This window comes from Balaenoptera musculus, chromosome 6 (genome assembly GCF_009873245.2).
Source record: "Balaenoptera musculus isolate JJ_BM4_2016_0621 chromosome 6, mBalMus1.pri.v3, whole genome shotgun sequence".
Taxonomy (NCBI): Eukaryota; Metazoa; Chordata; class Mammalia; order Artiodactyla; family Balaenopteridae; genus Balaenoptera; species Balaenoptera musculus.
The window spans coordinates 27,626,741-27,649,631 of record NC_045790.1 but is presented as its reverse complement, the minus strand read 5'-3'; the positions used below and the strand labels follow the sequence as shown (position 1 = coordinate 27,649,631).

The following is a 22,891-nucleotide window of genomic DNA, read 5'->3' as shown; positions in this document are numbered from 1 at the left end:
AACCTATCCGGGTAAAGAATCTGAAAAAGAATGAATATATGTATATGTATAACTGAATCACTTTGCTGTACATCTGAAACTAACACAACATTGTAAATCAACTATAGTCCAATAAAATTTTTTTTAAAAAGGAACAGGGAACATTTCCAAACTCATTTTATGAGGTCAACATCACCCTGATTCTAAAACCAGAAAAAGACACGGCAAGAAAACTATACACCAATATCCCTAATGAATAGAGATCCAAAAATGCTTAACAAAAGACTAGCAAACTAAATTTAACAGCACATTTAAAAGAACTTAAACCACGAACAAGTGGGATTTATCCTTGGGACACAAGGATGGTTAACTATATGCAAATCAGTCCATGTGTTTCATCACATTAAATAAATGAAAGAAAAAAGATCTCAAACGATGTAGAAAAAGCATTTGGCAAAGTTCATCACCCATTCATGATTAAAATTCTCAATAAAATAGGTATAGAAGACAATCTCCTCAACCTAGTAAAGGCTACATATGAAAAGCCCACAGCCAGTGGGGGAAAATGAAAAGTTTTCCTCTAAGATCTAGTACAAGGCAAGAATGCCCACTCTCACTTGTATTCAACATAGCATTAGAACTCCTACCCAGGGCAATTAGACAAGAAAAAGAAATAAAAGACATCTAAATAAAAAAATAAGAAGTAAAACTATCTCTGTTTGCAGATGACAAAATTCTATATGTAGAAAACCCAAAAGACTCAACTGAAAAAAAAGTTAGAATAAATAAATTTAGTTAAGTCAGAGGATACAAAAATCAACCTACAAAAAACAGTTGTGTTTCTATACCAACAATGAATTATCCAAAAAGGAAATTAAAAAATACTTGTGAAATAACTTAACCGAAGAGGTCAGAGACTTGTATACTGAATATTATAAAATGTTGAAGAGGGAAATTAAAGAAGATTAATGGAAATGGAAAGACACCACATGTTTACAAATTGAAGAAATAAATACTGTTAAAATGTCCATATGATGCAAAGTAATCTATAGATTCAATGCAATCCCCATCAAAATCCCAGTGGCATTCTTTATAGAGATAGAGAAAACTATTCTAAAATTCATATGGAACACAAAAGACCCTAGAAAACCAAAGCAATCTTTTTTTTCTTTTGTTTTCTGAATTTTATTTTACTTATTTTTTATACAGCAGGTTCTTATTAGTCATCAGTTTTATCAACATCAGTGTATACATGTCAATCCCAATCGCCCAATTCATCACACCACTACCCCCACCCCCCTGCCACTTTACCCCGTTAGTGTCCATACATTTGTTCTCTACGTCTGTGTCTCAATTTCTGCCCTGCAAACCAGTTCATCTGTACCATTTTTCTAGGTTCCACATATATGTGTTAATATACGATATTTGTTTTACTCTTTCTAACCTACTTCACTCTGTATGACAGTTTCTAGATCCATCCACGTCTCAACAAATGACCCAGTCTTGTTCCTTTTCATGGCTGAGTAATATTCCATTGTATATATGTACCACAACTTCTTTATCCATTTGTCTGTCGATGGGCACTTAGGTTGCTTCCATGACCTGGCTATTGTAAATAGTGCTGCAATGAACATTGGGATGCATGTGTCTTTTTGAATTATGGTTTTCTCTGGGTATATGCCCAGGAGTGGGATTGCTGGATCATACGGTAATTCTATTTTTAGTTTTTTAAGGAACCTCCATACTGTTCTCCATAGTGGCTGTATCAATTTACATTCCCACCAACAGTGCAAGAGGGTTCTCCTTTCTCCACAACCTCTCCAGCATTTGCTGTTTGTGGATTTTCTGATGATGCCCATTCTAACTGGTGTGAGGTGATACCTCATTGTAGTTTTGATTTGCATTTCTCTAATAATTAGTGATGTTGAGCAGCTTTTCATGTGCTTCTTGGCCATCCATATGTCTTCTTTGGAGAAATGTCTATTTAGGTCTTCTACCCATTTTTGGGTTGGGTTGTTTGTTTTTTTAATATTGAGCTGCAAGAGCTGTTTATATATTTTGGAGATTAATCCTTTGTCCGTTGATTCATTTGCAAATATTTTCTCCCATTCTGAGGGTTGTCTTTTGCCTTATTAATGGTTTCCTTTGCTGTGCAAAAGGTTTGAAGTTTCATTAGGTCCCATTTGTTTATTTTTGTTTTTATTTCCATTACTCTAGGAGGTGGATCAAAAAAGATCTTGCTGTGATTTATGTCAAAGAGTGCTCTTCCTATGTTTTCCTCTGAGAGTTTTATAGTGTCTGGTCTTACATTTAGGTCTCTAATCCATTTTGAGTTTATTTTTGTGTATGGTGTTAGGGAGTGTTCTAATTTCATTCTTTCACGTGTAGCTGTCTAGTTTTCCCAGCACCACTTATTGAAGAGACTGTCTTTTCTCCATTGTATATCCTTGTGTCCTTTGTCATAGATTAGTTGACCATAGGTGTGTGCATTTATCTCTGGGCTTTCTATCTTGTTCCATTGAACTATGTTTCTGTTTTTGTGCCACTACCATGTTGTTTTCATTACTGTAGCTATGTAGTATAGTCTGAAGTCAGGGAGTCTGATTCCTCCAGCTCCGTTTTTTTCCCTCAAGACTGCTTAGCCAAAGCAATCTTAAGAAAGAAGAACACAGAGAGGAGAAGATGGTGGAAGAGTAAGACGTGGAGATCACCTTCCTCCCCACAGATACATCAGAAATACATCTACACGTGGAACTGCTCCTATAGAACACCCACTGAACGCTGGCAGAAGACCTCAGACATCCCGAAAGGGAAGAAACTCCCCACGTACCTGGGTAGGGCAAAAGAAAAAAGAAAAAACAGAGACAAAAGAAGAGGGATGGGACCTTCCCCTCTGGGAGGGAGCTGGGAAGGAGGAAAGGTTTCCACACACTAGGAAGCCCCTTCACAGGCGGAGACTGCGGGTGGCGGAGGGGGGAAGCTTCACAGCCATGGAGGAGAGTGCAGCAACAGGGGTGCGGAGGGCAGAGTGGAGAGGTTCCTGCACCGAGGATCGGCGCCGACCAGCACTCATCAGCCCGAGAGGCTTGTCTGCTCACCCGCCGGGATGGGCGGGGGCTGGGAGCTGAGGCTCGGGCTTTGGAGGTTGGATTGCAGGGAGAGGACTGGGGTTGGCAGCGTGAACACAGTCTGAAGGGGTTAGTGCACCACGGCTAGCCGGCAGGGAGTCCGGGAAAAAGTCTGGACCTGCCGAAGAGGCAAGAGACTTTTTCTTCCCTCTTTATTTCCTGGTGCGCGAGGAGAGGGGATTAAGAGCTCCCCTTAAAGGAGCTCCGGAGACGGATGCGAGCCGCGGCTATCAGCACGGACCCCAGAGACGGGCATGAGACACTAAGGCTGCTACTGCAGCCACCAAGAAGCCTGTGTGCAAGCACAGGTCACTATCCACACCACCCCTCCCGGTAGCCTGTGCAGACCGCCACTGCCAGGGTCCCGTGATCCAGGGACAACTTCCCTGGGAGAACGCACGGCGCGCATCAGGCTGCTGCAATGTCATGCCGGCCTCTGTTGCCGCAGGCTCGCCCCGCATCCGTAGCCCTCCCTCCCCCCCGCCTGAGTGAGCCAGAGCCCCCGAACCAGCTGCTCCTTTAACCCCGTCCTTTCTGAGTGAACAACAGACGCCCTCAGGCGACCTACACGCAGAGGCGGGGCCAAATCCAAACCCGAACCCTGGGAGCTGTGCGAACAAAGAAGAGAAAGGGAAATTTCTCCCAGCAGCCTCAGAAGCAGCGGATTAAAGCTCCACAATCAACTTGATGTACCCTACATCTGTGGAATACCTGAATAGACAACGAATCATCCCAAATTGAGGACGTGGACTTTGGGAGCAAGATATATAATTTTTCCCCTTTTCCTCTTTTTGTGAGTGTGTATGTGTATGCTTCTCTGTGAGATTTTGTCTGTATAGCTTTGCTTTCACCATTTGTCCTAGGGTTCTGTCCATCCATTTTTTTGGTGTTTCTTTTGTGTTTTTTTTACTTAAAAATTTTTTTTTCTTAATAATTATTTTTTATTTTAATAAGTTTATTTTATTTTATCTTACTTTTTAAAATTTTATCATCTTTCTTTCTTTCTTTCTATTTTTTTCTCCCTTTCATTCTGAGCTGTGAGGATGAAAGACTCTTGGTGCTCCAGCCAGGCATCAGGGCTGTGCCTCTGAGATGGGAGACCCAACTTCAGAACACTAATCCACAAGTAACCTCCCAGCTCCACGTAATACCAAATGGCGAAAACCTCCCAGAGATCTCCATCTCAACACCAAGACCCAGCTTCACTCAACGACCAGCAAGCTACAGTGCTGGACACCCTATGCCAATCAACTAGCAAGACAGGGACACAGCCCCATCCATTAACAGAGAGGCTGCCTAAAATTATAAGGCCACAGACAACCCAAAACACACCACCAGATGTGGACCTGCTCACCAGAAAGACAAGATCCAGCCTCATCCACCAGAACACAGGCACTTGTCCCCTCCACCAGAAAGCCTACACAACCCAGTGAACCAACCTAAGCCACTGGGGACAGACACCAAAAACAATGGGAACTATGAACCTGCAGCCTGTGAAAAGGAGACCCCAAACACAGTAAGATAAGCAAAATGAGAAGACAGAAAAACACACAGCAGATGAAGGAGCAGGGTCAAAACACACCAGACCTAACAAATGAAGAGGAAATAGGCAGTCTATCTAAAAAAGAATTCAGAATAATGATAGTAAAGGTGATACAAAATCTTGGAAATAGAATAGACAAAATGCAAGAAACATTTAACAAGGAACTAGAAGAACTAAAGAGGAATGAAGCAACGATGAAAAACACAATAAATGAAATTAAAAATACTCTAGAAGGGATCAATAGCAGAATAACTGAGGCAGAAGAACGGGTAAGTGACCTGGAAGATAAAATAGTGGAAATAACTACTGCAGAGCAGAATAAAGAAAAAAGAATGAAAAGAACTGAGGACAGTCTCAGAGACCTCTGGGACAACATTAAACGCACCAACATTCGAATTATAGGGGTCCCAGAAGAAGAAGAGAAAAAGAAAGGGACTGAGAAAATATTTGAAGAGATTATAGTTGAAAACTTCCCTAATATGGGAAAGGAAATAGTTAATCAAGTCCTGGAAGCACAGAGTGTCCCATATTGGATAAATCCAAGGAGAAACACGCCAAGACACATATTAATCAAACTATCAAAAATTAAATATAAAAAAACATATTAAAAGCAGCAAGGGAAAAACAACAAATAACACACAAGGGAATCCCCATAAGGTTAACAGCTGATCTTTCAGCTGAAACTCTGCAAGCCAAAAGGGAGTGGCAGAATATACTTAAAGTGATGAAGGAGAAAAACCTACAACCAAGATTACTCTACCCAGCAAGGATCTCATTCAGATTTGATGGAGAAATTAAAACCTTTACAGACAAGCAAAAGCTGAGAGAGTTCAGCACCACCAAACCAGCTTTACAACAAATGCTAAAGGAACTTCTCTAGGCAAGAAACACAAGAGAAGGAAAACACCTACAATAACAAACCCAAAACACTTAATGGGAATAGGAACATACATATCGATAATTACCTTAAATGTAAATGGATTAAATGCTCCCACCAAAAGACACAGACTGGCTGAATGGATACAAAAACAAGATCTGTATATATGCTGTCTACAAGAGACCCACTTCAGACGTCGGGGCACATACAGACTGAAAGTGAGGGGATGGAAAAAGATATTCCATGCAAATGGAAATCAAAAGAAAGCTGGAGTAGCAATTCTCATATCAGACAAAATAGACTTTAAAATAAAGACTATTACAAGAGACAAAGAAGGCCACTATATAATGATCAAGGGATCGATCCAAGAGGAAGGTATAACAATTGTAAATATTTATGCACCCAACATAGGAGCACCTCAATACATAAGGCAAATACTAACAGCCATAAAAGGGGAAATCGACAGCAACACAATCATAGTAGGGGACTTTAACACCCCACTTTCATCAATGGACAGATCATCCAAAATGAAAATAAATAAGGAAACACTAGCTTTTAATGATACATTAAACAAGATGAACTTAATTGATATTTATAGGACATTCCATCCAAAAACAACAGAATACACATTTTTCTCAAGTGCTCACGGAACGTTCTCCAGGATAGACCATATCTTGGGTCACAAATCAAGCCTTGGTAAATTTAAGAAAATTGAAATCGTATCAAGTATCTTTTCCGACCACAACGCTATGAGACTAGGTATCAATTACAGGAAAAAAGCTGTAAAAAATACAAACACATGGAGGCTAAACAATACAGCCCTCAATAACGAAGTGATCCCTGAGTAAATCAAAGGGGAAATCAAAAAATACTTAGAAACAAATGACAATGGAGACACGACGACCCAAAACCTATGGGATGCAGCAAAAGCAGTTCTAAGAGGGAAGTTTATAGCAATACAATCCTACCTTAAGAAACAGGAAACATCTCAAATAAACAACCTAACCTTGCACCTAAAGCAATTAGGGAAAGAAGAACAAAAAAACCCCAAAGTTAGCAGAAGGAAAGAAATCATAAAGATCAGTTCAGAAATAAATGAAAAAAAATGAAGGAAACGATAGCAAAGATCAATAAAACTAAAAGCTGGTTCTTTGAGAAGAAGGAGGAAAGGGAACCCTCTTGCACTGTTGGTGGGAATGTAAATTGATACAACCACTATGGAGAACAGTATGGAGGTTCCTTAAAAAACTAAAAACAGAACTACCATACAACCCAGCAATCCCACTCCTGGGTATATACCCTGAGAAAACCGTAATTCAAAAGGAGTCATGTACCAAAATGTTCATTGCAGCTCTGTTTACAGTAGCCAGGACATGGAAGCAACCTATGTGTCCATCATCGGATGAATGGATAAAGAAGATGTGGTACATATATACAATGGAATATTACTCAGCCATAAAAAGAAACGAAATTGAGTTATTTGTAGTGAGGTGGATGGAGTTAGAGTCTGTCATACAGAGTGAAGTAAGTCAGAAAGAGAAAAACAAATACAGTATGCTAACACATATATATGGAATCTAAGGGAAAAAAAAAAAGGTCATGAAGAACCTAGTGGTAGAATGGGAATAAAAACACAGACCTACTAGAGAGTGGACTTGAGTATATGGGGAGGGGGAGGGGGAGGCTGTGACAGAGTGGGAGAGTGGCATGGACATATATACACTGCCAAACGTGAAGTGGATAGCTATTGGGAAGCAGTCGCATAGCACAGGGAGATCAGCTCGGTGCTTTGTGATCACCTAGGTGGGTGGGATAGGGAGGGTGAGGGAATAGATATGGGAACATATGTATATGTATAGAGAGAATAGATATGGGAACATATGTATATGTATAACATATGTATAACTGAATCACTTTGTTATAAAGCAGAAACTAACACACCATTGTAAAGCAATTATACTCCAATAAAGATGTTAAAAAAAAAAAAAAAAAAGAAAGAAGAACAATCCTGGAGGCACCACACTTCCTTACTTCAGTATATATACTATAAGGCTACAGTAATGACAACAGTATGGCACTGGCATAAAGACAGACTTACAGACCAATGGAACAGTACAGAGAGCCCAGAAACATATCCAAACATCTACAGTCAACTGGTCTTCAACAAGAGTGCTAAGAACACAAAATGGGGGAACATTCTCTTCAATAAATCATGCTGGGAAAACTGGACATCAACAAGTAAAAGTCTAATCTGGACTCTTGTCTAACACTGTACATAAAAATCAACTCAAAATGGATTAAAGATATAAATGGAAGACCTAAAATCATAAAACTCCTAGAAGAAAACATAGGTAAAAAGCTCCTTGACGTCAGTCTTGGCAATGGTTGTTATATGACAACAAAAGCACAGACAACAAAGGCAAAAATATACAAATGAGACTGCATCAAACAGAAAAGCTTCTGGACAGAGAAGGAAATAATCAGTAGAATGAAAAAGGTAACTCAAAGAATGGGTTAAAATATTTGCAAATCACAATAATAATTATAAGAAGTAGATATTCAAAATATATAAGGAAGTCATATAACTCAATAGCAAAAAAGCAAATAAAAATGGGCAAAGGACCTGAGCTGACATTTCTCAAAAGAAGCCATACAAATGGCCAACAGGAATATGAAAATGTGCTCAACTTCACTAATCATCAGGAAAATGCAAATCAAAACCACAATGAGGTATCATCTCACAGCTGTTAGAGAGTGGTGATTATCAAAAAGACAAAAGATAAGTGTTGCTGTGGATGTGGAGAAAACAGAACCCTTGTACACTGTTGGTGGGAATGTAAATTGGTACAGCCATTATGCAAAACAATAGAGTTTCTTCAAAAAACTAAAAACAGAAATACCTTATGAGCCAGCCATTCCACTTCTGGGTATATATCCAAAATCAGTGAAATCAGAATCTTGAAGAGATATCTGCACTCCGTTTTTACTGCAGCATTATTCAAAATACCCAAGATATGGAAACAATCTAAAAATGTCTATTGGCAGATGAATGATTAAAGAAGATGTGGTATATCAACACACAATAGAATATTATTCAGCCACATAAGGAAGGAAATCCTGACATTTGCCCCAACATGAATAAAACTAGAGGACATTATGCTAAGTGAAATAAGCCAGAAACAGAAAGAGAAATATTGCATGATCTCAGTGGAATTCAAAACAGTCAAACTCATAGAAATAGAGAGTAGAATGTTAGTTTAAACGGGTTGGGGAGCTAGGGAACAGGAAGATGTTGGTCAAGGAGTACAAAGGTCAATTAACCAGAGATGAATAAGCTATGGAGATCTAATACACAAATGTGACTGTAGTTAACGATACTATACTGTGTACTTGAAATTTGCCGAGAGAGTTGATCCTAAGTGTACTCACAGCCCTACCCCCCACCTCCAAAAAAAGTGAGCTCTGTCAAATGATGGGTATGTCAATTAGTTTGATTGTGGACATTATTTCACAATGTACATATGTAAAAAAAAAAGTCTTATACCTTAGATATATACAATTTTTATTTGTCATTATACCTCAATAAAGATAGAAAGAAGTATGCAAAAGCCATGAACCTTTACTATTTAAGAATATATAGATGGCATATGAACACATGAAAAAATATTTAACATCACTAGCCATTAAGGAAATGCAAGTTAAGACCAAGATGTGATATTACTATACACCTATTACAACCACCAATACAAAAAATAGTAACAATACCAAGTACTAGGAAGGATAGAAAGTATCAATAACTGGACTTCTCACAAACTGTTGGTGGAAATGCAAAATGGTACGGCCATTCTGGGCAGTTTCTGTTTTTTTTTAAATTGAGGTACAGTTGATTTACAGATTATGTAAGTTTCAGGTGTACAACATAGTGATTCACAACTTTTAAAGGTTACACTCCATTTATAGTTATTATAAAATATCGGTTATATTCCCTGTGTTGTACAGTATATCCTTGTAGCTTATTTTATACACAGTAGTCTGTACCTCTTAATCCCCTACCCCTATCTTACCCCTCTCCCCACTGGTGACAACTAGTTCGTTCCCTCTATCTGTGAGTCTGTTTCTTTTTTGTTATCTTCACTAGTTTGTCTTATTTTTTAGATTCCACATATAAGTGATATCATACAGTATTTGTCTTTCTCTGTCTGACTTATTTCACTAAGCATAATACCCTCCAAGTCCATCTATGTTGTTGCAAATAGAAAAATTTCATTCTTTTTTTTATGGCTGAATAAATATTCCATTGTGTATCTATACCACATCTTTATCCATTCATCTGTTGATGGACACTTAGGTAGCTTCCATATCTTGGCTGCTGTAAATAATGCTGCTGTGAACATTGGGGTGCATGTATCTTTTTGAATTAAAGTGTTTTAATTTCCTTTGGATATATATCCAGGAGTGGAATTGCTGGATCATATAGTAGTTCTATCTTAAGCTTTTTGAGGAGTCTCCATACTGTTTTCTAGTATGCAGCTGCACCAATTTATATTCCCACCAATAGCATACAAAGGTTCCCTTTTCTCCACATGCTTGCCAACATTTGTTATTCATGGTCTTTTTGATAATAGAGTTTGACAGTCTCTTAAAGAACAAAACACATACTTACCATACAACTCGAATCACACTCATGGGCATTTATCCCAGAGAAATAATAATTTATTTTACACAAAAATCTGAACATGAATGTTCATAGCATCTTTATTTATAATAGCCAAAAATTAACAACCAAAATGTCCTTTAATAGGTGAATGACTAAACAAATTATAATACATTCATTTATAGACTGGAATACCATTGTAGTAAAACAAGATAAACTATCAACACACTACAACTTGGGCGGATCTCAATCTCAATACATCAAGTACTGTATGATTCCATTTATATAATGTTCTGGAAATTACAAAATTATAGAGATGAATAACAGATTAATATTTGGCAGAGATTAGGCATAGTGTGGGAGAGGGGATGGGTATGAAAATAAAGAGGTAGCATGAGAGAAATCCTTGTGATGATGGAATAGTTAGTTCTGTATCTGGATTGTGGTGGTGGTTACACGAATCTCCACATATGATAAAAGGGCACAGCATACCAAAATCACAACTAACTACTGAATAACCATTGATAAAAAAGACTGGAATCTACAAGAAAATGATATTCTACATCCAAAGACAAAGAAGAAACCATGAGATGGTAGCAGGGGCACGCTCACAATATAATCGAATCCCATATCACCCAGGTGGGTAACTCACAAACGAGAATAATTATATAGCAGAAGTTCTCCCACAGGAGTGAGAGCTCTGAGCCCCATTCCAGGCTCCCCAGCCTAGGGGTCTGGCATCGGGAGGAGGAGCCCACAGATCATTTGGCTATGAAGGCCAGTGGGGCTTGACTGCAAGAGCACCATAGGATTGGGGGAAACAGAGACTCCACTCTTGGAGGGCACACACAAGGTCCTGTACACACCAGGTCCTTAGGCAAAAGTAGTGACTCCATAGGAGCCTGGGCCAGACATATTTGCTGGTCTTGGAGGGTCTCTTAGGAAGGCTGTGGCTCTCTCTGGGGTCATAAAAGCTGGTGGCAGACATACCGGGGACATACATGAACTCTGGCTGGAGGCAGACATTTTGGGTCCTTAGCATCAAGACCTGGCTCTTCCCAACAGCCTGTAAGCTCCAGTGCTGGGACGCCTCAGGCCAAACAACCAACAAGGGGGGAATAAGCCCCATCCATCAGCAGATAGGCTGCCTAAAGAGTTCTTGAGCCCACAGCCACCTCTAGACACAGCCCTTGACATGGCCCTGTCCACCAGAGGGCCAAGACCCAGCTCCCCTCACCAGTGGGCTGCACCAGATGCTCCTGTCAGGAAGCCCACACAAGGTTCTAGACAAACCTCACCTTCCAGGGAGCAGACACCAGAAGCAAGGAAATTATGACCCTGCAGCCTGCAGAACTGAGTCCACAAACACAGGTCAGAACCTACCATGGGACCAGCTGGTCCCAGCCTTTGGGTGATGAGAGGGGAGTGTACTGCTGGGACACAAAGGACATGCCCTACAGAGGCCCACTTATCCAAGGTCGAAAACATAACTAAGCTACTACATTCATAAAAATACAAGTATTAATTTAAACAAAATGAGATGGCAAAGGAATATTTCCCAGATGAAGGAACAAGATAAAACCCCAGAACAACAACTAAGTGAAGTGGAGATAGCCAATTTACCTGCGTAAGAGTTCAGAAGAATGATCATAAAGATGATCCCAGAAGGTAGGAAAAGAATGGACACACAGAGTGAGAAGTTACAAGAAGTTTTTAGCAAACAGTTAGAAAATATAAAGAACAAAGATAGTAGAAGAATATAATAACAAATAAAAAATACACAATTAGGAATTAATAGAATAAGTGAGGCAGAAGAATGAATCAGTGAGCTAGAAGACAGAGTGGTGGAAATCACTGCTGCGGAGCATAAAAAGGAAAAAAGAATGAAAAACAATGAGTTTAAGAGATCTCTGGGACAACGTCAAGCACACAAGCATTCACATTATAGGGGTCCAAGATGCAGAAGAGGGAAAGGAAGGGACTAAGAAAATATTTGAAGAGATAATAGGTGAAAACTTCCCTAACATGGGAAAGGAAACAATCACCCATGTCCAGGAAGCGCAGAGTCCCATACAAGATAAAACCAAGGAGGAAAATGCCAAAACACACAGTAATCAAACTGACAGAAATTAAAGACAAAGAGAAAATATTAAAAACAACAAGGGAAAAGCAACAAATAACATACAAGGGAATCCCCATAAGACTAACAGCTGATTTTTCAGCATAAACTCTGCAGGCCAGAAGGGACTGGAATGATATATTTAAAGTGCTGAGAGGGAAAAACCTATAACCAAGAATACTCTACCCAGCAAGTATCTCGTTCAGATTTGATGGAGAAATCAAAAGCTTTACACACAAGTGAAAGCTAAGAGAATTCAGCATCACCAAACCAGCTTTACAACAAATGCTAAGGAAATTCTCTAGGCAGAAAAGGCCACAACTAGAAACAAGAAAATTACAAAATGGGCAAACATACAGTAAGGTAGGAAATAATCCATGGCACAAATATGATATCAAAGCCAGTAATCGTGAGAGACAGAGAGTAGAAGTGCAGGATATTTGAAATGCACTTGAAATTAAGAGATCAGCAACTTAAAACAATCATGTATATATATATATATATAGACTGCTGTATAAAAACATCATGGTAACTGCAAATGAAAAATCTATAATAGATATACACATGAAAAAGAAAGAGGAATCCAAACCACAAGAGAGAAAAGAAAAGAGGAAAGGAAGAAGAAAGGCCTATAAAAACAAATCCAAAACAATTAATGAAATGGCAATAAGAACGTACATATCGATGATTACCTTAAATGTAAACAGATTAAATGCTCTGACCAAAAGACACAGGCTGGCTTAATAGATACAAAAACAAGACCCGTACGTATATTGTCTACAAGAGAAAACTTCAGATCTTGAAACACATACAGACTGAAAGTGAGGGGATGGAAACAGGTATTCTATGCAAATGGAAATCAAAAGAAAACTGAAATAGCAATACTCATATCGGACAAAATAGACATTAAAATAAAGACTGTTACAGGAGACAAAGAAGGACACCACATAATGATCAAGGGATCAATCCAAGAAGAAGATATAACAAGTGTAAATATACATGCACCCAAAAAAGAAGCACCTCAATATATAAGGCAAACATTAACAGCCATAAAAGGAGAAATCGACAGTAACACAATAACAGTGGGGGACCTTAACACCCCACTTACATCAATGGACAGATTATCCAGACAGAAAATCAATAAGCAAACACAGGCCTTAAATGACACATTAGACCAGATGGACTTAATTGATATTTATAGAGTGTTCCATACGAAAGTAGCAAAATACATATTCTTTTCAAGTGCACATGGAACATTCTCCAGGACAGATCACATGCTGGGCCACAAAGCAAGCCTCAGTAAATTTAAGAAAACTGAAATCACATCAAGCATTTTTTCTGACCACAATGCTATGAGATTCGAAATCAACCACAAGAAAAAAAAACTGCAAAAAACACAAAAACATGGAGGTTAAACAATATGCTACTAAACAACCAATGGATCACCAAAGAAATCAAAGAGGAAATTGAAAAATACCCAGAGACAAATGAAAATGAAAACATGACAATCCAAAACCCATGGCATGCAGCAAAAGCAGTTCCAAGAGGAAGTTTATAGCGATACAAGCTTACCTCAGGAAAGAAGAAAAATCTCAAATAAACAGCCTAACCTTATATCTAAAACAACTGGAAAAAGAAGAACAAACAAAACCCAAATTTAGTAGATGGAAAGAAATAAAGATCAGAGCAGAAATAAATGAAAGAGAGACTAAGAAAACAATAGAAAAGATCAATGAAACTAAAAGCTGGTTCTTTGGAAAGATAAACAAAATTGATAAACCTTCACCCAGACTTATCAAGAAAAAAGAGGAGGGCCCAAATCAATAAAGTTAGAAATGAAAAAGGAGAATTTACAACTGACACCACAGAAATACAAAGGACCATAAGAGTCTACTACAGGCCAACAACATGGACAATATACCAATAAAATGGACAACCTAGAAGAAATGGACAAATTCTTTAAAAAGTACAATTTCCCGAGACTGAACCAGGAGGAAATAGAAAATATGAACAGACCAAAATATGAACAAACAAGTACTGAAATTGAATCTGTGATTTAAAAACTCCCAACAAAAGTCCAGGACCAGATGGCTTCACAGGTGAATTCTATCAAACATTTAGAGAAGAGTTAACACCTATCTTTCTGAAACTATTCCAAAAAATTGCAGAGGGAGGAACACTTCCAAACTCATTCTATGAGACCACCACCACCCTGATATCAAACACCAGACAAAAATACCACAAGAGAAGAAAATTACAAGCCAATATCACTGATGAACATAGATGCAAAAATTCTCAACATAGTCTAGCAAACCAAATCCAACAATACATTAAAAGAATCATACATAATGATCAAGTGGGCTTTATCCCAGGGATGCAAGGATTTTCAATATCCACAAATCAATCAGTGTGATGCACCACATCAACAAACTGAAGAATAAAAAACATACGATCATCACAATAGATGCATAAAGAGCTTTTTATAAAATTCAACATCCATTTATGATAAAAACTCTCCAGAAAGTAGGCATAGAGGGAACCTACCTGAACATAATAAAGGCCATATATGACAAGCCCAGAGCTAATGTCATACTCAATGGTGAAAATCTGAAAGCATTTCCTCTAAGATCAGGAACAAGACAAGGACGTCCACTCTCACCACTTTTATTCAACATAGTTTTGGAAGTCCTAGCCACAAGCAATCAGAGAAGAAAACAAAAAAAAAGGAATCCAAATTGGAAAAGAAGAACTAAGACTGTCACTGTTTGCAGATGACATGATACTTATCCATAGAAAATCCTAAAGGTGCTACCAGAAAACTACTAGAGCTCATCAATGAATTCAGTATAGCTGCAGGATACAAAATTAATACACAGAAATCTACTGCATTTCCATACACTAACAAGGAAAGATCAGAAGAAATTAAGGAAACTATCCCGTTTATCATCTCATCAAAAAGAATAAAGTACCTAGGAAGGAATAAACTAACCTCAGGAGGCAAAAGACCTGTACTCTGATAACTCTAAGATGCTGAGGAAAGAAACTGAAGATGATGTAAACAGATGGAAAGACATACCATGTTCTTCGATTGGAAGAATTTAATATTTTCAAAATGATGATACTACCCAATGCATTTTTCACAGAACTAGAACAAAAAATATTTTAATTTGTATGGAAACACAAAAGACCCCAAATCTTGAGAAAGCAAACTTGAGAAAGAAAAACAGAGCTGAGGAAATCAGGCTCCCTGACTTCAGACTATACTACAAAGCTATAGTCATCAAAACAGTATGGTACTGGCCCAAAACAGACATACAGATTAATTGAACAGGATAGAAAGCCCAGAAATAAACCCACACACCTATGGTCAACTAATCTATGACAAAGGAGGCAAGAATATACAATGGAGAAAGACAGTCCCTTTAACAAGTGGTGCTGGGAAAACTGGACAGCTACATGTAAAATAATGAAATTAGAACATTCTCTAACATCATATACAAAAATAAAATGAATTAAAGATCTAAATGTAAGACCAGATACTATAAAACTCCTAGAGGAAAACACAGGCAGAACACTCTTTGACATAAATCACAGCAATATTTTTCTGGATCTGTCTCCTACAGTAATGGAAATAAAAACAAAAATAAACAAATGGGACCTAACTAAACTTAAGAGCTTTTGCACAGCATAGGAAACCATAAACAAAATGAAAAGACAACCTACAGACTGGGAGAAAATATTTGCAAATGATGCTACTGACAAGGGATTAATTTCCAAAATATACAAACAGCTCATACAACTCAATAACAAAAAAAACCCAAACAACCTAATCAAAAAATGGGCAGAAGACCTAAACAGACATTTCTCCAAAGAAGACATACAGATGGCTAACAGGCATATGAAAAGATGCTCAATATCACTAATTATTAGAGAAATGCAAATCAAAACTACAATGAGGTATCATCAAAACATCTACAAATCACAAATGCTGGAGAGGGAGTGGAGAAAAGGGAATCCTCTTGCACTGTTGGTGGGCATGTAAATTGGTGCAGCCACTGTGGACGTTCCTTAAAAAACTAAAAATAGAGCTACCATATGATCTTGCAATCCCAATCCTGGGCATATATCCAGAGAAAACCATACTTCAAAAAGATACATGCACCCCAGTGTTCACTGCAGCAGATGAATGGATAAAGAAGTTGTGGTATATATATATACCACACACACACACACACACAACACACACACCCCTAATGGAATATTACTGAGTCATAAAAAAGAATGAAATCATGCCTTTGCAGCTACATGGATGGGCCTAGAGATTATCATACTAAGTGAAGCCAGACAGAGAAAAAAAAATATCATGATATTGTTTATATGTGGAATCAAAAAATAAAAGATACAAATGAACGTATTTCAAAACAGAAACAGACTCAAAGACATAGAAAACAAATTTATGGTTACCAAAGGGGAGAGGGATAAATTAGGATTAACATATACACACCCCTATGTATAAAACAGATAACCAGCAAGGACCTACTCTATAGCACTGAGAACTGTACTTGATATTTTGTAATAACCTATCAGGGAAAAGAATCTGAAAAAGAATATATATATATATATATATATATATATATATATATATATATATATACACACACACACACACACACACACTTTGCTGTATACCTGAAACTAACATGATATTCTAAATCAACTATACTTCCATAAAAAAATAAGGTAAAGAAAATGGCACAGAGCTATTCACATACATTGTACCAATGTTTATTTCCTTGTGTTGAGATTGTATTATAGTTACGTAAGATACAACCATTAGGGGAAACTTGTGAAGAATACAATTATGCTAAATCCTGTGAATCTTAATTATGTTATATAAAAAGTTTTTAAAGTATATATTCAAACCAAAAACAACCTGAAAACATTTTCTTCTTAAAAAGGCAAGCCAGAGCTGGAGAATACAACATTTGCAAAACATATATCTGATAAAGATCTAAACTCCTTCAACTCAACAATAAGACCCAAACCAAAAAACTATACAAAAAAATGGGCAAAAGATTTCATGAGACACTTCGTTAAAGAAGATTATGAATGGCTAAAAAGCACATGAAAAGAAGTTCAACACTGTCAATTACCAGAGAAATGCAAATTAAAATCCAGTAAGATGCAACTAGAAATGTTGGTAATCCAAGAGCAATGATAACTCTCAGACATTGCTTACAGGCATGAAAAACAGTAGACCAAACTTGGGAACATTTGGCACTTTCTGAATAAGTTACATATAAACTTACCAGAAGACCCAGTAGTCCCACTCCTAGGTATTTACACAAGAAATGAAAACATATTGACACAAAAACTTATATGTGACTGTTCATAGAAGCTTTTTCATAACAGGCCCAAACTGGAAAAACACCCATGTGTCTATGAACTGAAAAGGATAACAAACTGTGGTATATGCACACAAAGGAATTCTACTAAGGATAAAAAGAATAAACCTGTGATACACACACACACACACACACACACACACGAGTCTCAAAAGCATCATGCTAAATGAAAGAAGCCAGACAAAACACAGTATATACTTAACGAATTCATTTATATAAAATTCGAAAAAAGGAAAAGCTATTGAAATAGAAAACAGATCAGTGATTGCTTGGGGTCTGAGAAGTAGGAATGAAAGGAGGGGACTCACTGCAAAGTGGTACAAGGAATTTTGGGGGGATGATGAAAATATTCCAAATCATGACTTTGATGATGGTAATCTACTGCATAATCTTTTAAAACCTATTGACTTGTACACTGAAAAGTGCTAAATTTTCCATTTAATATTCCTCAACAAAAGTGATTAACATTTCAAAAGAGAAAAAACTGAATTTGCATTCCCGAGGAAGTCACATGGTAAGGTCTGCTCACCCACTGAGACGAGGTGGCTGTAGTTCTCCAACATCACATCTCTGTACAGGGTCCTCTGAGCAGAGTCCATCTGCCACCACTCCTCCTGGGTGAACTCCACAGTCACGTCCTTGAATGATACTGATGCCTGTTAACAACATATTTCTAATCAATCTGAGGGTTCAGAATCAGGACATGGAAAATATTTTTGAAAACTAACTCCTACTATGTTTACTGTTTATTTAATTTTTATTTTTTTAATTTTTATTTTATAGTGGACTATAGTTGATTTACAATGCTGTGTTAGTTTCAGGTGTGCAGCAAAGTGATTCAGTTATGCATATACATATATCTATTCTTTTTCAAATTCCTTTCCCATTTATGTTATTACAGCATATTGAGCAGAGTTCCCTGTGCTACACAGTAGGTTCTTGTTGGTTATCTATTTTAAATATACTAGTGTGTATATGTCAATCCCAAACTCCCAATTTATCCCTCCCTCCCCAGCTTTCCATCCATGTTGCTGCAAATGGCATTATTTCATTCTTTTTAATGGCTGAGTAGTATTCCATTGTATATATATACCACATCTTCTTTATCAGTATATCTGTTGATGGACATTTAGGTTGCTTCCAGGCCTTGGCTATTGTAAACAGTGCTGCAATGAACACTGGGGTGCATGTATACTTTTGAATCATGGTTTTCTCCAGATATATTTTTACTGTTTAGAGTTTAAAACAAAATACTATAAAAGATGACTAACTCTGCCTTTGCTCTATAGCAGGGTTTCTTCAATTTGGCACTACTGACACTCTGGACCAGATAATGCTATTTTTGTGGAAGACTGTCCTGTGTATTTTAGAATATTTACCAGTATCCCTGTTTTCTACTGATTAGATATCAATAGCATTCCCAGTCATGACAATCAAAAATATCTCCAAATACTTCCAAATGCCTCCTGGGAAGCAAAATCACCCCTAGTTAGGAACCATTGCTCTATATGAACAGTGGACAATATCTTCAGCAACAAAACAAAATACCCAGTTTAAGAGATGATCTATACTAAGGCAAAGCAACAGAGATAAAGAATGGGAAATTAATACACAGAGATGCTGCACAAGCAAGTGGGTAGATGCTGATGCCATACACAGAGACTGGAAGAATAAGTAAGAATCAGAGGCTGGGTCACAGTGAGCAGATGTTGTTCAACTGCACTCAAAACACCCGTGGAACATACAGATGGAATTATTTATTTCATCGTTGGCTGCAAGATTCTGGAATGGAGAAGGAAAATCTAAAATGAAAATAAGGATCTAGGAGACAGTCATTAAGATGGTAACTTAAGTCATCAGGGAAAAAGGGCTGGTTCAGAAAGGACACAGAAACTTTAGGAAAGAAAAGGACCAAGTACAAAATTCAAGGGAATAGCAAAATTTAAAAGGCAGGTAGAAAGATAGGCCAGGAAGGCTGAGAAAGAATTTCTAAGTGGTAGAAAGAGAAAACAGAAAGATTAGAGTACCAGAAATTAAGAGACGAGAGAATTACAAGCAAAAATTATTTCTCTAGTTCAAGGGAATAAACTGAACACACATTTACATCCCCTGCCTCCAAAAACACATTCAGGTAAAATAAAAAGCTTTTATAGCTATAAAAGTATGACAAAAGAGGAATTCAGAGAAACGTCCCAGCACAAGGCCTGAATATTGAACAAATTCTGGAAGACAGAGGGTAAGGTAGTATTGATTAAAAAAAATAGAACAATATTGCCCACAATCTAATATAAATGTAGAAGTGGGCAAAAGGAGCAGGGCACTGGTGAGAGCCCAGAAAGATGTCCAAGCTTAAACTGAAGAAACTGTGTAGTAGGAAAAATGATAAACAGAGTCAATTTCCTATTTGAATACAGGTGACATCATTTAAATGAGTGAGAAATGGCTAGATACAAATGTCATCGGAATAACTAGATGGCCATCTGGGAAAAGACTGATCTATACCTCACACCACAGAGAAGGATAAAATTAAAATGTATTCGAGATCTAACTGTAAAAAATAAAATCATACTCTAAAAGACTACACAGAGCAATTCTTTTATAAGGTCAGAGTGGGAAATGCCCAACTATGACTAAAAATCCAAAAAGCGTAAAAGAAAAAACTGCTAAACTTGACAACATAAAAAACAAATGCCTTCGAAAGACCCTGAATAGCCAAAGCAATTTTGAGAAAGAAGAACTGAGCTGGAGGTATCATGTTCCCTGACTTCAAACTATACTACAAAACTACAGTCATCAAAACACTATGATACTGGCACAAAAACAGACATACAGATCAATGGAACAGGATAGAAAGCCCAGAAATAAACCCACACACACACCTATGGTCAACTAACCTATGACAAAGGAGGCAAGAATATACAAGGGAGAAAAGACAGTCCCTTTAACAAGTGGTGCTGGGAAAACTGGACAGCTACAGGTAAAATAATGAAATTAGAACATTCTCGGATTAACCAAGATGGCGGAGTAGAAGGATGTGCTCTCACTCCCTCTTGCGAGAGCACCAGAATCACAACTGGCTGCTGGACAATCATCGACAGGAAGACACTGGACTTCACCAAGGAGGATACCCCACGTCCAAGGACAGAGGAGAAGCCACAGTGAGATGGTAGGAGGGGCGCAATCAGAGTAAAATCAAATCCTATAACTGCTGGGTGGGTGACTCACAGACTGGCGAACACTTATACCACAGAAGTCCACCCACTGGAGTGAAGGTTCTGAGCCCCACGTCAGGCTTCCCAACCTGGGGTTCTGGCAATGGGAGGAGGAATTCCTAGAGAATCAGACTTTGAAGCCTAGTGGGAATTGATTGCAGGACTTCGACAGGACTGGGGGAAAAAGAGACCCCACTCTTGGAGGGCACACACAAAGTAGTGTCCGCATCGGGACCCAGGGGAAGGAGCAGTGACCCTGGGGGAGACTGAACCAGACCTATCTGCTGGTGTTGGGGGGGTCTCCTGCAGAGGCGGGGGGTGGCTCTGTTTCACCGTGGGGAGAAGGACACTGGCAGCAGAGGTTCTGGGAAGTGCTCCTTGGCGTGAGCCCTCCCAGAGTCTGCCATTAACTCCACCAAAGAGCCCAGGTAGGCTCCAGTGTTGGGTTGCCTCAGGCAAAACAACCAACAGGGAGGGAACCCAGCCCCACCCATCAACAGTCAAGTGGATTAAAGTTTTACAGAGCTCTGACTGCCACAGCAACAGTCAGCTCTACCCACCACCAGAGCCTCCCATCAAGCCTCTTAGATAGCCTCAACCACCAGAGGGCAGAGAGCAGAAGCAAGAAAAACTACAATCCTGAAGCCTGTGGACCAAAACCCACAGTTACAGAAAGATAGACAAGATGAAAAGGCAGAGGGCTATATACCAGATGAAGGAACAAGAAAAAACCCCAGAAAAACAACTAAATGAAGTGGAGATAGGCAACCTTCCAGAAAAAGAATTCAGAATAATGATAGTGAAGATGATCCAGGACCTCGGAATAAGAATGGAGGCAAAGACTGAGAAGATGCAAGAAATGATTAACAAAGACCTAGAAGAATTAAAGAACAAACAAACAGAGATGACCAATACAATAACTGAAATAAAAACTACCCTAGAAGGAATCAATAGCAGAATAACTGAGGCAGAAGAAGGGATAAGTGACCTGGAAGACACAATGGTGGAATTCACTGCTGCGGAACAGACTAAAGAAAAAAGAATGAAAAGAAATGAAGACAGCCTAAGAGACCTCTGGGACAACATTAAACGCAACAACATTCGCATTATAGGGGTCCCAGAAGGAGAAGAGAGAGAGAAAGGACCAGAGAAAATATTTGAAGAGATTATAGTCGAAAACTTTCCTAACATGGGAAAGGAATTAGCCACCCAAGTCCAGGAAGCGCAGAGAGTCCCATACAGGATAAACCCAAGGAGAAACACGCCGAGACACATGGTAATCAAAGTGGCAAAAATTAAAGACAAAGAAAAATTATTGAAAGCAGCAAGGGAAAAACGACAAATAACATACAAGGGAACTCCCATAAGGTTAACAGCTGATTTCTCAGCAGAAACTCTACAAGCCAGAAGGGAGTGGCATGATATACTTAAAGTGATGAAAGGGAAGAACCTACAACCAAGATTACTCTACCCGGCAAGGATCTCTTTCAGATTCAATGGAGAAATCAAAAGCTTTACAGACAAGCAAAAGCTACGAGAATTCAGCACCACCAAACCAGCTCTACAACAAATACTAAAGGAACTTCTCTAAGAGAAGAAAAGGACCTACAAAAACAAACCCAAAACAATTAAGAAAATGGTCATAGGAACATACATATCAATAATTACCTTAAATGTGAATGGATTAAATGCTCCAACCAAAAGACACAGGCTTGCTGAATGGATACAAAAACAAGACCCATATATATGCTGTCTACAAGAGACCCACTTTAGACCTAGGGACACATACAGACTGAAAGTGAGGGGATGGAAAAAGATATTCCATGCAAATGGAAATCAAAAGAAAGTTGGAGTAGCTATACTCATATCAGATAAAATAGACTTTAAAATACAGAATGTTACAAGAGACAAGGAAGGACACTACATAATGATCAAGGGATCAATCCAAGAAGAAGATATAACAATTATAAATGT

General features: G+C 38.2%; 1 protein-coding gene across 1 annotated transcript in view; it reads right to left on the bottom strand.

Moving 5' to 3' along the window:
- LOC118897346 (zinc finger protein 782-like) overlaps positions 1–22,891 on the bottom strand; it is a 60,024-nt gene that overhangs the window by 26,321 nt on the left and 10,812 nt on the right. Inside the window, exon 4 of the mRNA XM_036856470.1 lies at positions 18,235–18,361. Coding sequence (XP_036712365.1) covers positions 18,235–18,361 — 127 coding nt within the window. The remainder of the gene's footprint in view (positions 1–18,234; positions 18,362–22,891) is intronic.